The 14,292-nt window shown below is 54.1% G+C and overlaps 5 protein-coding genes across 5 annotated transcripts in view; 1 reads left to right on the top strand and 4 right to left on the bottom strand.

Annotated features, from left to right (window-relative positions):
- The window catches only part of LOC128269389 (RNA-binding protein 24-B-like), a 35,163-nt gene extending 29,603 nt beyond the window's left edge, over positions 1–5,560 (bottom strand). Inside the window, exon 1 of the mRNA XM_053006840.1 lies at positions 5,383–5,560. The gene's annotated coding sequence lies outside the window, so the exon portion shown is untranslated. The remainder of the gene's footprint in view (positions 1–5,382) is intronic.
- A 1,456-nt stretch (positions 5,561–7,016) lies between these two features.
- Positions 7,017–9,450, top strand: LOC128278116 (chromatin assembly factor 1 subunit A-like). Its single transcript, XM_053016779.1, has 3 exons — positions 7,017–8,268; positions 8,330–8,493; positions 8,553–9,450. Exons 1-3 carry the CDS (start codon positions 7,098–7,100, stop codon positions 9,399–9,401), a joined length of 2,184 nt encoding a protein of 727 aa, XP_052872739.1. The 5' UTR covers positions 7,017–7,097; the 3' UTR covers positions 9,402–9,450.
- Positions 9,451–9,509: 59 nt separating this feature from the next.
- LOC128268029 (regulator of microtubule dynamics protein 1-like) lies at positions 9,510–10,576 on the bottom strand. Its single transcript, XM_053005025.1, has 3 exons — positions 10,344–10,576; positions 9,708–10,261; positions 9,510–9,648 (listed from the first exon to the last, which is right to left on the bottom strand). The coding sequence occupies exons 1-3, from the start codon at positions 10,425–10,427 to the stop codon at positions 9,591–9,593; spliced, it is 696 nt and encodes a 231-aa protein (XP_052860985.1). The 5' UTR covers positions 10,428–10,576; the 3' UTR covers positions 9,510–9,590.
- Positions 10,577–10,792: 216 nt separating this feature from the next.
- LOC128275760 (regulator of microtubule dynamics protein 1-like) lies at positions 10,793–12,126 on the bottom strand. The gene is made up of 2 exons (XM_053014374.1): positions 11,883–12,126; positions 10,793–11,815 (listed from the first exon to the last, which is right to left on the bottom strand). Exons 1-2 carry the CDS (start codon positions 11,967–11,969, stop codon positions 11,213–11,215), a joined length of 690 nt encoding a protein of 229 aa, XP_052870334.1. The 5' UTR covers positions 11,970–12,126; the 3' UTR covers positions 10,793–11,212.
- A 356-nt stretch (positions 12,127–12,482) lies between these two features.
- Positions 12,483–13,824, bottom strand: LOC128275749 (regulator of microtubule dynamics protein 1-like). The gene is made up of 3 exons (XM_053014362.1): positions 13,619–13,824; positions 13,302–13,520; positions 12,483–13,237 (listed from the first exon to the last, which is right to left on the bottom strand). The coding sequence occupies exons 1-3, from the start codon at positions 13,790–13,792 to the stop codon at positions 12,641–12,643; spliced, it is 990 nt and encodes a 329-aa protein (XP_052870322.1). The 5' UTR covers positions 13,793–13,824; the 3' UTR covers positions 12,483–12,640.
- Between the last annotated feature and the right edge of the window lie 468 nt (positions 13,825–14,292).

Here is a 14,292-nt window from a genome sequence, read left to right as displayed (position 1 = left end):
GCTGTATCCATGAAGACGAGGCTGCCACCTTTTGACGTTTGACACCACAGGCCCACGCCACCGTCGACGCTGCATTGCACTTCCTCTCGGAGGAAAAGGACCAAAACCCGGGGAGGTCTCGAGTGGAGTAGCTTGTTTTACATAAATTTCCCATAATTATCGAGGCGGGAACGACTGTAACGAAGGCCTCGGAAAGGAAAAGGAATGCAGATACCACCAACTGGCCAATGGAATGGCGCCCGTACTTCACCCGAAACTGTTACGAATCGAAACGGTAAAAAATAAACAGCCTTTTTTCCTGGTTGCTCCTGAAAAAGATACGGTCCGCGCGCGAAACTAAAACCCAGACCATCGCCCGGCTCTCTGTGTGGTGGTGTTCCTTTCCGTTACACCACCGAGGGGTCTCTCGTAGGAGTCGGAGGTTCGTCGAAAACAGATGTTCGCTTCTGACGATTCCCTCTCTATCACCCCCGTTGCCCTCTCTCTCTCATCCGACCGGCCCACACAGCTTTCGAAGTAAGGAACCACGGCCAACAAAAAAAGGATCAAATCCCGAATCCAACCGATCGCGCTGAGCCCCGTCCTGCACTCCTCAGGATGCGCGCACGCTGCGTGGCCTTGCGCATGGCAACACATGTCCTTCGTTTCTCGATCCCGTAAAAATGCACCCGTCAGAAGCGCAACGAGCGCGTCATATGTCACCCCCCAGAGGAACATAGAGAGAGCACGCCACGGACACGCTAAGCGGCAGATGGTTGCGCGTTGTGCGCGGTTATTAGAAAGGTCCCGGCGTGCGCTCTGCGTTTTTATCATCCGTTGCCGTTGGTGGTGGTGCGCTTTGAAGCGTTTCAAAACCCCGGAAAGCCCATATGTTGTTGTGTGGGGGGCGCCGGTGGCCCACGGACCCTCCCCGGTGACCTCCTATAGCTCTCTCTCACATATTATCATAATAACTGTTAACCGAGTACGCCACACAACGCCGATCACACGCACGCCTGTGGTGGGGTAAATGGCCTCCTCAAAAACGGTTAGAGGACCTCCCCGTGTTATCTGGAACCTTCCCATTTGGGCCCCCCCGGGAGGGTAGATAAGCCAATCGCATCAAGGTTTTTGAACGCATTTTGAACGGTTGCGCCACCGCGAGGTTTGCTGGGGGGCCTCGGAGAAAACTCCGGTGGTGGCCACCGAGACGGAGGAAGACCGATCCGAGCCACGTCGGAGAACGCGCATAAAAGGAGATCATAAAATTTCGCACCGACAACACCGAAGCTATTTAAAAGTGCAATAAAATCGCAACACGCTGGCTGGCTGGCGGGCGGGCTGGCTCTCCCGGACCCGGACTTCCGGCCACCGGTAAATAAAAAAAAAGTTGACCGAATCCGAGCACATTCCTGGGGCACAAACAAGGAGCCGCGGCGGCAACAATCGCCGAGCGCTCCAAGATGAATTATTGGCCACCACCACCACGGACAAGAGGGGAAGGGGCGGACACTTCGCCTTCACACACACACAACGGTCGCCCAACGGTCCTTAAACCTCTCCGAAGAAGCAGCCGAGCCCAGCCCAGGCCATTTAAATTATGCGCAAATTAATGAAAAATATTTTCACTTTCTGTAGCGCCAGGGCCAGAAATTTGTTTTGTCCTCTCTCTCCGTGTGTGTGTGTGTATGTCTGGCGTGCTGAAGGATCAAGGAACGGCGGCGGTGGCCATCGAGGTCATAAAGGGCCGCCAGTTTTTTTTTCCTTTCCGTTGTTTGGCACACGCTCCGAGTCGAGGAACACACAAAAATTTAAACATTCCTCGTGTGCGTCCTCGTGTCGTGTGAAAGGTCCTGGGGCCCCGTGTGCGTCTGTGTGAAAGCATGGAAACAGAGAGGATGCGGTTCTGGGTTTCTGTTGAAAACGGAACTGGTAAAAACGACGAGGGTGACTCTCGGTGGCAGGATTCTGCCGACCACCGACCAACGGGGGTTGCTGTTGCTTGGCTCGTTCTGTTGGCCTGCGTGTCCCCTACTGAATACGCGTCCGCACCACCGCCACCATCACCTCCCTTTCTGCCTTCGGATCATCATCCGTTCGCGGCGTGGCGTGGCGAACGGCAGAACGGATTTCGCAGACTCTCGATCTTTGCGTGCGTCACACACGCACACGCAGAAGGACTTCGCCCGGGGATTAGGAGATTTATTTGTTGTTCGGCTCGGGCCGGGACTGCCACAAAACAATGGGACGGACTTTCTCGACGATTTTTGTATCGATTGCCCGTGGGGTTCAACCATTTGACCACCAGATGGCGTCCAGATTTTTTAGGGTAATTTCGAAATCCACAAACAGGAAGAGACTGCGACACACGGTGTACAGGTGGCCCCCACACCGACCGTTGGGCCGCCCGGGTGTAATCATCGGCCGCCCATCGGGGCCGCCGGTTGTGAAACAACAACCGAAACACAACAACAGCAGCGCACACAATCGGCTTGCCTCACATCGGGGTGTTTACAGCGAAGCGGGATCCACATTACGTCCGAGCGCGCATAGGACCAATAGACACACACACGGGGGGCGGTGGGGTTGCCCCACTTGTGGGGGCACCATTTTTGAAATTCAACCACCGTTGGGGCGCGGCCATCCGCGAACCTCTCCAAGGGGTGAAACTGTATTAATTTTCCACCACAACAAATTTCCAAATTTTCCGACAGACAGACAGACAAAAGTGACCACCCGGGGGGCGGGAGAGAAATTCGCGCGGCGGTCCAATAAAGTTCCAAGCGTCGGACCGGACTGGACCGGAGAAAGAGCCGCGCGTTGGTGACGCGGTTCAGTGACACTTCCGGGGGCCGACCGACCAGCTGGCTGGCTGACGGATTGACCTGACTGCGGCACGCGCGCCCTCGGCTCGGCTTGCGCATTGCTGCTCTCTCCGCGCGCGCGCGCGCACGGTGGCGTATCCACCCGGACGGATGGACACGGGGTGCGCTATGTGGTCCGTCCGTCGTAATCACCCGCGCGGGCGCGCGTTCGCCTCGGATGGCTGATTTTGTGTGTGTTCCGAAGATGGGGAGCCCACGTTTGGGGTGCGATCGCTCGATCGCAACACCCCCGGGGCCTTTATGACGGCACGCCAGAGAGGGCCTCTGCGTAGCGTTGCACCCTTTGTTCTGAGTCCGGACCTTCCGGCGGGGTGACTCATCACGCGCAGTGATTGATTGGCGCTCCCGACGGCCAATCAATCGGTGTCATCCACGCCCAATTAGAGGAGGGGAGTATCTTGCCCGGCAGAAAGGTGTCGCTCGTGCCGTCGATCGCCGTCGATCGTAAAACAAATGAAAAGCTAGTGGGCTAGAGTGGCCCGCTTTTCCGCGATAAGAAGACGACGCACGGGATGAAGAAGAAGGGGGTGATGATGATGATGAGGATCCGAGTGATAATGAAGTGGTGCGCGGAGTGTAATCATTTCGGGGCCAGACCGGGGTCATAAAACAGCTGCTGCATTTCTCGATCGGCGCACCGATTTTGGGATTCAAATTTCGGAACTGGCATCCCCCCCGCGAAAGAAAGCGGCCCGGGTCCGAGAGGGGCAGGCCGGGGGGATAATCTTCTGTTAATAATCGAGAGAGTCTACGGCGCACCGCACGCACCGCTACTTCCTTCCTTCCGCTGGCCCGGCCCGGCGAGCTGCTTTAATAGCGGCGCGATCTCGGTTTCCGAGTGTCGAGAGTTTTTCTTTCGCCCCGAAATGCCCCGTTAGGAGGCCCCACACACCTGCGGGGCCCAGGGCCGAGGCCGGGGGCTGGGCGCGTGTGTGTACCGTTCGGTGGGTTTTTAGCACGTTCGCGCTCACGCGGCCCTGTTTTGCTGTTACTTCTTGTTCCACGGGCGAGGCCGCAGATTTTATTACGAAATGGCGATAATGGCCGGACGGCCGGCCGGCGCAGAGAGGCACTTTCCCAGCGACGATCAACACACACCCTTCCCGGGCACCCGTTCGGTTCGATCCGATCAAGGTGTCAGGTGGTCTGATGGCCAAAGTGCCACAGGTCAATGGGATGCGCTTTTCGAACTGTGTGTGTTATGCTAAATTATGATAAATGAATGTTTGCCGTTCCGAAAATGGAGCTTCGATTGCCTCGACATGAACGCGGTTGCCATAGAAACGCCTAGCTTCTGTGGGCTTCTTTGATCGCTCTCGGGAAGTGTTTCATGCGTGCACCGCTTGCTGGTGGTGGTGACCCAATTGACCGTCGGTCTAGTCGTAAAGCACCGCACTCTTTGATTAGCATGCATTTTTCAAGCTCCAGGCGCTTTCTCTCTGTCACTCGCTGTAGGAAATTCGAACATCCTTATCATCGCTCCCATTAAGTAGACCTTCCGTTCGCCGACCAGGATTTCATTAAAAACGTATCCTCACCATCCGTCGGCCGGTCGGTCGGCTGGTCGGTTGAAGCCCTATGCACACGCACACAGCGCGTACCGAGGGTGAACCCCTTGTTTTACGATGACCAAGAATGCACATCACACACACGGGTGACGCTGCTGCCTCTCTCGATTGCCGGTCGGAAAAAGGATCTGGTTCTCGTTCTGATTGGATTTTTTTGTTGTATGTGCGCGCAACCAACACACGCACGAAGCAGGACGACCGGATACACGCGCTGACGCGCGGTCCTGTGGCTGGCCATATTGTCACGGCCGTTTCCCCCTGGTGCGCTTCGTTTTCTCCCCTCTCTTCATTATAATATTCATGTACCGAGCATCGGGCTTTTTTCCTTCCTTCCCGGTTCCCGGTGCCCCGGTGGTGTTCAATTCCGTTCGATCTCCCTTCCGACGGCGCGCTGCGTTATGGCTTCCCGACGACGCAACCAGCGCGATGGCGGCGGTGGCGTTGTCGTCGCCCTCGTCAGCACCCCTCTGTCAATGAGCAACGCACCTCTTTGCACCTCGTGGCGCACTCCTGGTGCGTAATTCGATCGGGGAGGCTTTGGAGTGGCACATCCAAGTAACGTTCGCCCGAAAGCGCACAGGACGACAGCTTTTGGGAAATATTTTAACAAAAATGCAATTAACTGTGGCCCACTCTGGCCCGTTCGTGGGGCCACCAACCCGGGCCGGACCGGTCCGGGCTGGCCGTGCATATTTTTCACCTCCGTACATTACACCGGACATGATGGGGGCCTCGCCGCAATAATGTCTTGATTTTTTCCTGCTTTTTATGCTTCCCCAGCTTTCGGTAAAGTTCACCGACGCGCCTAATAACGATTGGCCGCCGCCAGCGCGGCCACGGCGAGCGCATTTGGGCAATTATAACTCCCATTACTGCTTGCTCCACTCGGCGCGCGTGTAAGAGAGATGTGTGTGTGTGTACGCGGATTGGGGTGGTGGTGGGTGCATTACCTTGTTGCTTTCGGTGGTTTTCCGCGCGCCGATTTCCTCACTCAATCCGACCGCTGGCTGCTGTGGGGGCGAAACCGAGGGAACTCGGCCTCTCGGTGTGGTTCCTTGTTTTCCCGGCTTTCCCCTCGCTCACGCACTCGCTCTTTCTCTCTCTCTCTCTCTCGTTCGATCGCTTAACCTTACGGTGCTTCCTTTTTTGTGGCGCTGCTTCCGAACAAATCAATCGCAAGGGAGTGGAACTGCACACCGCGAGCCACACACCACACACCAACAACGGCTTCAGTCTCTCTTTTCTTGCTTCACTTTATCACGACCTAATGGGCGCCACTTTTTGAGTTCGGTTTTTTCACTGTTTTAAACCTCCCTGTTGGATAAAAAATCGGATTAGAACGAAACCCCTGGCGGACTGCAAAATGGTGGACAATGAAACCTTCAAATCGACTGTTTAACGACAAAAATCGCGCAACGTTTTGAATGCCAAAGTGAACAGGATTGCTACGATGCGACGCGACGTTATCCAACACGTTTGGACTGGTTCGTCATTGAAAGGCGGGAACAGTTACATGAACTCTTATCACCCGGTGACTCAACAGAAGCGTGCGTGACGAACTGTGTGGCCACCATCCGGGCGGTATCCTGATTGGCCCGCGGGTCTTGTGTGCTCCTTCACGCTACACACCTACTTGATGCTTTTCCTAACAAATTCACACCGTCACGGACGATGCTGAAGATGTTTAGCGGCGGAAACGATGTGCGACCACTTCGCTACGGCGGTGAGCGCGAGCCTACTTTGTTCGATGTTTGAATTTCCACACGCTTTTCCTCCGCTTTTCCACGGTGTTCACGATTCCACGAAACTTCCAGCGAATTTTGAGTCTAAAAATGCCTCCCTCTTATCTGGCTCAAGAATGTTTTCAAACCTTCAGCTCACGGAACAGCTCACTTTTGTAACGAACGACAAAGCGTGCAACCACACACACTCACACACACACGCAGACACTTGCCGCCGGTTTCGCTACCGCACAATAGAGAATCGCGAAAAACACGTCCTTCCGCGATGAAAGTCAAAAAATGTTTGCCGGAAAAACGGAAAAGTGGAAAAGTAGTGTGAAATGGGTTCAAATTTGATTTCTGCGTTCTCTGTATTTACTGACCAAATGACTGACAAACTGACTTTCGAACCTGACTCTCTCTGTATTTGTCTGCGTTCTCTCATTCGGCCGCTCTTTGACTCTCTTTCACTCGCCGCCGTACAACTGTCACTGTACACTGTAAAATATTCCGTATAATTTTGTACTGTACGTGAGTTTGTAATTTCGTAAATTTCGAATGTAAATTCATTAATATACAATTTAAGGTGCATAAAAAACACCTTCTCGATCGGCCAACCCGATTTTCTGTCCAATTGTTCTCTGCTTTTGTCGTATGAAACAATTAACGCAGATTTCATTTCGGTCGAGAAACTTGTTCGTCTGTGCAGCGCGACCCTTTTAGCACACACTGTCTTTCATCCGCGCGCGCACTTTTAAACGTCAAACTGCTGGCGCTAGTGTCCTTTTTTTCATGAAGTTTAAGGAGTTTGTACACAAAGCAGGCTCCGCTAATGTTTGATTGTTGAAAATTGAAAACCTCTCGGCGCTTGGATCACCGCCGTGATCCTGTTCCTGTTTGTTTGTGTCCCATATGTGTCCGGTGCCCCGCCGGTATACGTGAAAATGCACAGTGTTGTGGATCTTACCCTTGGTGACGAGGACGACGAGCTGATCGCACGATCCCCAGGTGGAAGGAAGTTGAAGCAGAGCCGATTGTCGTTTCAGGGGCTCCGATCGGCGTCGTCGTCGAAACCGATCGTTGCGGAATCGAACGGTTGCGAAACACGTAAGCGGAAACCTTCCTCCGATGCTAGTCACGTTGATATGCCCGTGGCCAAGGTTGTACGAATCTCGGATCTGCAAAGCCCGGTCGAGCAAGATGCGACCGACGCGGTCATTGCGATCGACGATAGCGATCCTTCGGATGATGAGAAAATAGACTGCGAGGACCCACCAGCACCGGAAGCGACGTCTGCGCCACGGAACTGTTCACCTGCTAAAGCACCGGGAACACCAAAGGCTGTGCAATCCGCTGATCCACTAAACACCACCGTCACACTCAGCAGCAGTGATGAGGAAGGCACCGATACGATGTCCACTCCCCCGGAAAAGAGTGTACAGACAGCCGATGGCCAACCAGCCGTCAAGAGAAAACTGACTGCAAAACAGATTGCCCGCCGGCAGGAACACGAACGGAAGCTGGCGCTGAAAGAGCAGGAACGGGAAGATAAGCGTCGGAAGCAGCAGGAAGAAAAAGAGGAGAAGGCCCGCGAAAAGGAGGAACAGGATCGACAACGGCGCCGGGAGCGCGAAGAGCGGGACGAGCAGAAGCGGAAGGAACGCGAGGAGAAAGATAAACGCCGCCAATCGGAAATCGATCAAAAGAACGAGGAACGTCGGCGCAAGGAGGAAGAGCGGGAGGCGGAAGAAAAGCGGAAGGCCAAAGTGGCCAAAGCGTTCACAAACTTTTTCGTGAAGAAACCGATCGCAAAGGACTCTACGCCGCCGTCCAAGGAGTCGGATGATGACAATTCCCTCGATTCGAACGGAGCCCTGTCCGGTGCCCGGTTTATGCCGTTCTGTGTCAAAAGTGACATGCGATTGGCACCGCTAACCCGGAGGACGCTGTGTCCGGCGGCCAAGGAAACGCTAACGCAACTGTTGGCGGCTGACGAAGGTTTCGGTGAGGATCATTACCTAAGTCAACTGAAACGTAAGCGTCATCAGCCGATCGCAACCGGCCGTACCTGGGACACCAAAGTGGACGAGGACGATGACGATATTATGATCGTCGGTAAGTGTATCTGTTCCCGAACACGGTTTCTAGTTTCGATCACCATTTCGCTCTCCCACAGACGACTCGGCGTACCACCAGATCGAGGAGGATCACGAGGTGTTGAAGCAAACGATGAAAGCAAAGTTTTTCCTCTTCGTAGAAAATCGCCGACCACCGTACCGTGGTACGTGGCGCAAGCGAAGCACCGTAGTCAGAGCACGGTGTCCGTTTGCACAGGATAAGGTAAGGAGGGCACGCCAGCAACGGCGATCGCCGTTCTTAATGAGCCACTTTGTTTGTAGATCTATTTCGACTACGAAGTCGACTCCGACGACGAGTGGGAAGAGGAGGAACCGGGCGAATCCCTGCACGGCAGCGACGACGAGAAGGACGTCGACCCGGAGGAGGACTACGAGGTGGACAATGAGTTCTTCGTCCCGCACGGCCACTTGAGCGACGAAGAGCTGCAGGCGGAAGAAGACGAAGACGGCGGGCCCACGGAAGACAACAGTCCCGAGGCACAGAAAGCCAAGATTCGGATAATGCAGCAAGAGTTTGTGGCCGAAATGAAAAAGAAAACGGAAAAAATCAAACCACGGCTGATCGGGTGCATCTGGCAGGGCAGCTGCGGTGGCAGCGGTTCGGACATTATCATGAAGATACTGAACGATCGTGCCATGCTGTTCGATCCGGCCGATCCGATCTCCTTTACCCGAGCGTCGACTACGAACGGCGACCAGCAGGATGCAGACTCACCGGGCAAGCGGGGCCCCAAGAAGAGGCGTATCTCCGAGGAAGCGGTACACGATCTGGTCCGATTGGTGCACGGTAACGTGAACAATCGAAAGTTCCTGGCACGCGAGTTTCAGGCCTTTTGGGCGGCTTCTCAGGACGGCGGTGAGCGGCCGGAACTGGCTATGGAAAGTGTTCGCAACAAGATCAAGGAAATAGCAGCGTGGGGCGCCTGTCCGCTGGAGGGTCCCATGCGAGGGAAGCACTGCTGGACAGTGGCTCAAGAGGTGCTGGAAGCCCACAATCTAACGCAACTAGCACTGCCGAACACCTGGTGCTATCAACTGAAGGGAAGCAATCCCGTGCGACTGGCAAAACCGAGCGCTGCGGCCGTGGTGACCGTAGAGAAGGGCGATTAGTGGCTTAACTTTAACCCAATTGTCCACAAACAAGTCAAACAACCTTGACAAGGGGTAGCTTAATAATAATAGCAAAATAAACGCAGCAAAAAGGGCTGGACATTATGTGTTCTCTGTTGGTGTTACTTCTTAGCAAGGCGCAGTACATTAGATTGATCACTTGGATACAAATTCCTCGATCTTCGAGTGCTATAAGGTCCGAAGTATCGCCGTCGCCTCCCGTTGAGCTTCGCGATCATCCGCAGTGCTGCAAGTAGTTAAGTCTGTTAGTTACACCAATTTGTGTTCTTCGATTCTCTACCCTACCGTGGCGCCGTCTGATTGGCGGCCAGCTCGAGGTAATGCTTGGCACTTTTCACATCCTTCACGGCGAGGTACGCCTGTCCGAGCAGCAGATGGTTGAGGGCGAAAAAATTCGCGGCCACCTGTTCGGCCCGCTCGAAACACCGGAGCGCATCCGCGAACGTTGCGTCCGGAATGTCCGTGGTGAAGGTGTGTATCAGTTTCCGCTGAAACCAGGGCAGCTCCGCCAGCTTGTAGTAGAATCGACCGAGCAGGAACCACCCGAATGGATCGACTGCGTTCAGCTCGGTGGCCTTCTTCAGGTGGCCGAGTATCGTGCTTAACTGTAGGACACGTTGCCTCAGGCCCTCGATGCCCGACTTTTCGGCCAGAAATATTGCGTAGTACTTGTGGGCTGCCGATGCGTCCGGAGCCGTCTCGAGTGTCCGGACGGCGTAATCGTATCCTTCAAGAATGCACGCCGCAAACTGTTTCGCCTTGCCCGGATCCGAAACCAGTTCGCGGGAAAGCGAGTAAACCACACGACACAGCCGCCATAGCGTTTCGTACCCTCGATCCTGATGGTGACCGTGAAATGAATGGCACCGGCGATTAACGATCGTCAGCTCCCGACCGCGCGCCCGGGGGCTTCGTACTTACCGTTTGTTTCACGAGCAACTCGTAGCAGTTCCGGAACTGGTACTCGTCGAACAGCTGATCAGCTTCCTGGAACACGTCGGCCATGCTAGCGGAAACTCCCTCTGTCTCTCGGAACCGTTTAGCATAAATGCTGCCTCTGTGGCTACACGCTAGGCGACTATCACCGCAGAACCTGTTCCACGAGGCGGTGAGATAACCCGCAAATAATGCATGACCATCATTTGCATTGCCATCCGCTGTCAATACTTTCTATCCCACTCGATCCCACGATCGTGCACCGGCGCTCTCACTCACGATCGTGGCAGAGGTCGCTTATCTATGGTGCCGTCGTGGTCATAGGGCCAACACGCTCCTCGCCAACATATCATCAAGTGACGCAGGCATTGTTTGATTTCCGCATCTCTAGCCGGATGGGCCATTAGTCAGTGAGATAGTCTGGAAGCTGTGACTTGTATTCCTTTATTCCTTTTTTGCCATTATCTTACGCGTCCAAGATAAACCGTTGCGTATTGGCTACTTTCGTTCTACGCCTATTTACAATGAGCGATCGGTAAAGGCCCCTAAACGGTGTTCCGTAATTGACCCGCCGCACTCTAGCTGTCTATAACCTTCACCCCTTTGCGGATTGATTCGCCTATCTATCCGATAACGGTAACTCATAAAGCTCTGATAACCAGTTAGCAATCTAAACCCCCCCACTAAAAGGACAATATCATGCCGCGTGTTAGCGATATGGATCGCACACGATAAATTAACAGTCAATCCATAACAACGTACATTTCTAATGGGCACTCGTAACTCGCGGTACTCCTCCTAAGCTCCTCAAACCCGGTTGAATTCCATGCCGGTTCTGGGTCACTCGATGCCGCTCAGAATTTGCCCAACAGCTCCGTGGCCTCTTCGTGGCAGATGCGATCATCATCGCACCGCACCTGTACCGCGGCCGCCCGCTCGAGCCACGGTTTCGCCTCGTCCGGTTGCTTCAGCGCTAGGTGCGTCTTACCCAGGTACAACAGGTTCAGCGCGTAGAACCCGGGCCGGATCGTTTCGGCTTTGGTGAAACATTCGAGCGCCTCCTCGTACGAAGCGGTCGGCGGATTAGGTGCCACCGAGTTGATTAGCTTGCGCGTGACCCAGCCCACTTCCGAAAGCTTGAAGTTGAACTGACCCAGCATATGCCAGATGCCCGGGTCGGACGTACCATTCAAAGTGACCGCACGCTGGAAGTGCTTCTGTACGTTTTCCAGCTGCTTGATACGCTCCGTAACCCCGTCCAGGTTGCTCTTCTCCGACAGGATGGCCCCGTACCATTTGTTGGCTCCGAAGTTGTCCCCATCCGTCTCGAGTGCAGCCGCGGCGTGGCCGAAAGCCTCCCGGACCAGTGCGTCCTTCTCCGTGGCCACGGTCGCTTGTTTCGAGAGAAAGAAAACGGTCCGCGCCAGCCGCCACTTTACCTCGACGCTATCCTGGTCCTAAAAGCAGACCGCACGCGGTTTGATCATCTTTGTCTAATTCGTGGCCCCTCCGGTGGGAACTTACCGCCAGCTTCTGGATCATCTCGAGCGACGCCTGGTATTCACAGCTATCGAACAGCTCATCGAGAAGCTTAAGTTCTTCGGCGGACATGGTTTCTGCCTAGTCACACTTTCGCCCTTCGCTACGCTGCTAGATTGTTTGGACGTTGGACCGGTTGTTATCGGTTCACGGACGGATACGAGGAACACAATACCACCGTCCGCTCGGAATGGTTTATCGGAACGTACTGGACGTGCGAGGTTCGTTTGCTGAAAATCGGGCCACCTTCGCGGCTCGTTTTCACGAACACCAGTGCGCCCCGTCTGGATTACTAATCCGGAGTTCGAAACCCAAACGTAGCGGCGATGGAATCGGAAACGTCCGCACGCTCCACTCCTCTCACCGCACGACCGCATATTGGTCGGTTCTTTCACTCATGCGCGCAATTGTGCATTACACGCTGTGTTTGCGTGACACATTCTGTACCGCCGCAAGCCCTCGTTAGTGCAAAGGGAGTTTTCTACTCAACGCCCGAAGGTCGCCCAAGTCTAACGTGTGGCCCTCGTGGGTCGTTGCCTAACGGTGCTTTCGGAACGTTTGTTCACGCTGGGGATGACTCTCTCCTTCGGTTTCAAGTCTTTTTATTCATCATATACTTTTGCAGGTATAATATAAAAAATATATGCTTTTATGCAAAAAGGTTATTCGATGTGGCTATGAGGCAGAGAGCGCACTTCCAGATTCCCCGGGAAGGCGGACTGTCCAGCAGTCGCATTCGTGGTTTAAAGCTTTTTCAACAGTTTCGTCGCCTCCTCCTTGCACTGTTTGTCGTCCTCGTTCAGGACGGCCACGTTGGCGGCCAGCGTCATGAATTCCTTCGCCTTGTCCGCCTGCTTCAACGCCTGGTAGGTCTTGCCCAACATCAGGTGGTTCATGGAGTAAAAGTTGGGCTTGGTAGCTTCGGCCTTTTCGAAGCACTCGAGCGCTTCCTCGTAGGTACCGGTCGGCGGTGTGGCGAAGATGGTCGACACAATCTTCCGCTGGTACCAGGGCAAATCAGCGAGTCCATAGTAGAACTGCCCCAGGATGTACCAGCTCGTCGGATCCGTCGGGTTCAGCTCCACTGCGCGCTTCATGTGATGCTTTACCGTTTCGAGCTGCGTAATGCGCTCCTTAATGCCGTCGAGGCCACTCTTTGCGTCCAGCAGTATCGAGTACCACTTGTGTGCGGCAAAGTCCGCCTCGTTCATCTTCAGTGCTTCCTCCGAGTAGCGGAATGCCTCGCGGACTAGCTCCTCCTTGCGGGCACTCGCGGCCGGCTTCGACAGTGAGTAAGTCACCCGGGCCAATCGCCACTTGATCTCGTACGTTTCCTGTTGCTACAGAACACAGTGAAAACAGTGAGAACCAGAGTTTCGATCCGTCCCGACTCCAATCGCTTACCGGAAACTTTTGCAGCAAATCGTACGCTTCCTGGAAGTTGTTCTCGTCGAACAGCTGGTCAGCGTGTTCCATCGTCTCGTTGAGTGACCGCACAACTTCTTCTGCCATTTTGCTGGACACCTCGGTCGGATTCTCGATTTGCTGCTTCGCTTTGCTCGAAAACAGTGAAAACGATGCCACAAACAGCAGCGGACGCAGAGGCACTGCACTCGATGATTGCTATGGCGAAGAAACGATTACGAGCTGCGTGATTAGCGTGTCCACTGATTGGCCCCACCAAAGATTGCTCCCGTTTTATACGGTTCCCACAATAATACCTTTTGTCTGGCGCCGGACACGTTCACCGGGAGCGGTGGTGGAATGCGTGACGATCGGGAAAAAGGCGTCGTCTTGCGGGCGACCAGTCTTGTTGCCTGCAGAGCGTGGATTAGTAATCGGCCGTACCGCTGAATAATGATAGCACCGTTCCGGGTTACGTTTTGTACAATCATGGCGTCACCGTTGCGCTTTGACACTTTGAACCCAAACAACAACAATAACAATAAGCAGCTGTTCGATTGCGTTCGGACAGAAGAGCTCCTCAGCGCCGCTGTTTCAAAGGCCAACGAAGAAGGGTTGTGTCCACGGGAACTGCCCTACGGAACCGTGGATGCGTTGCGTAGCGTAGGTCTCTCTATTAACTAATCGAGATAAAATAAAATCCAAGGCTTTTTCAATGCCCGAAAACAGAAGTGGAGCCCCCGTTCCGCTGTTCCCCATCATTCGGTGAAATCAAAATAACCTCGTTCACGCAGCGTTTCACCACTACACACGCACCATTGGCAGGGTTGCCAGTTTGTCTGTTGAAACTGTATTTACTTTCAATATTACTTTACTATTTCAATTCTTTATTTGCAAGATTGCTATTAACGGTTGTCGTTGCTCGTTGTCGATTGTCGTATTGAAAACGGGAAAACTTATTTTACACAGCAGCAGGAATTCCATTCGGCCA

The sequence above is a fragment of the Anopheles cruzii genome, chromosome 2 (genome assembly GCF_943734635.1).
Source record: "Anopheles cruzii chromosome 2, idAnoCruzAS_RS32_06, whole genome shotgun sequence".
Lineage (NCBI taxonomy): Eukaryota > Metazoa > Arthropoda > Insecta > Diptera > Culicidae > Anopheles > Anopheles cruzii.
This window is presented reverse-complemented; position numbering and strand designations above follow the sequence as displayed.

Excerpts from the sequence above, each read along its gene's own strand:
- LOC128278116 (XM_053016779.1), top strand. The coding sequence starts at position 7,098 with ATGCACAGTGTTGTGGATCTTACCCTTGGTGACGAGGACGACGAGCTG. Across the intron at positions 8,269-8,329 it reads TGACGATATTATGATCGTCG|ACGACTCGGCGTACCACCAG; the intron begins GTAAGTGTATCT and ends GCTCTCCCACAG. Across the intron at positions 8,494-8,552 it reads GTCCGTTTGCACAGGATAAG|ATCTATTTCGACTACGAAGT; the intron begins GTAAGGAGGGCA and ends CTTTGTTTGTAG.
- LOC128268029 (XM_053005025.1), bottom strand. The coding sequence starts at position 10,427 with ATGGCCGACGTGTTCCAGGAAGCTGATCAGCTGTTCGACGAGTACCAG. Across the intron at positions 10,262-10,343 it reads AGTTGCTCGTGAAACAAACG|GATCGAGGGTACGAAACGCT; the intron begins GTAAGTACGAAG and ends GGTCACCATCAG. Across the intron at positions 9,649-9,707 it reads GCCAATCAGACGGCGCCACG|CACTGCGGATGATCGCGAAG; the intron begins GTAGGGTAGAGA and ends AACTACTTGCAG.
- LOC128275760 (XM_053014374.1), bottom strand. The coding sequence starts at position 11,969 with ATGTCCGCCGAAGAACTTAAGCTTCTCGATGAGCTGTTCGATAGCTGT. Across the intron at positions 11,816-11,882 it reads AGATGATCCAGAAGCTGGCG|GACCAGGATAGCGTCGAGGT; the intron begins GTAAGTTCCCAC and ends GTCTGCTTTTAG.
- LOC128275749 (XM_053014362.1), bottom strand. The coding sequence starts at position 13,792 with ATGATTGTACAAAACGTAACCCGGAACGGTGCTATCATTATTCAGCGG. Across the intron at positions 13,521-13,618 it reads TGTCCGGCGCCAGACAAAAG|CAATCATCGAGTGCAGTGCC; the intron begins GTATTATTGTGG and ends TCTTCGCCATAG. Across the intron at positions 13,238-13,301 it reads ATTTGCTGCAAAAGTTTCCG|CAACAGGAAACGTACGAGAT; the intron begins GTAAGCGATTGG and ends TGTGTTCTGTAG.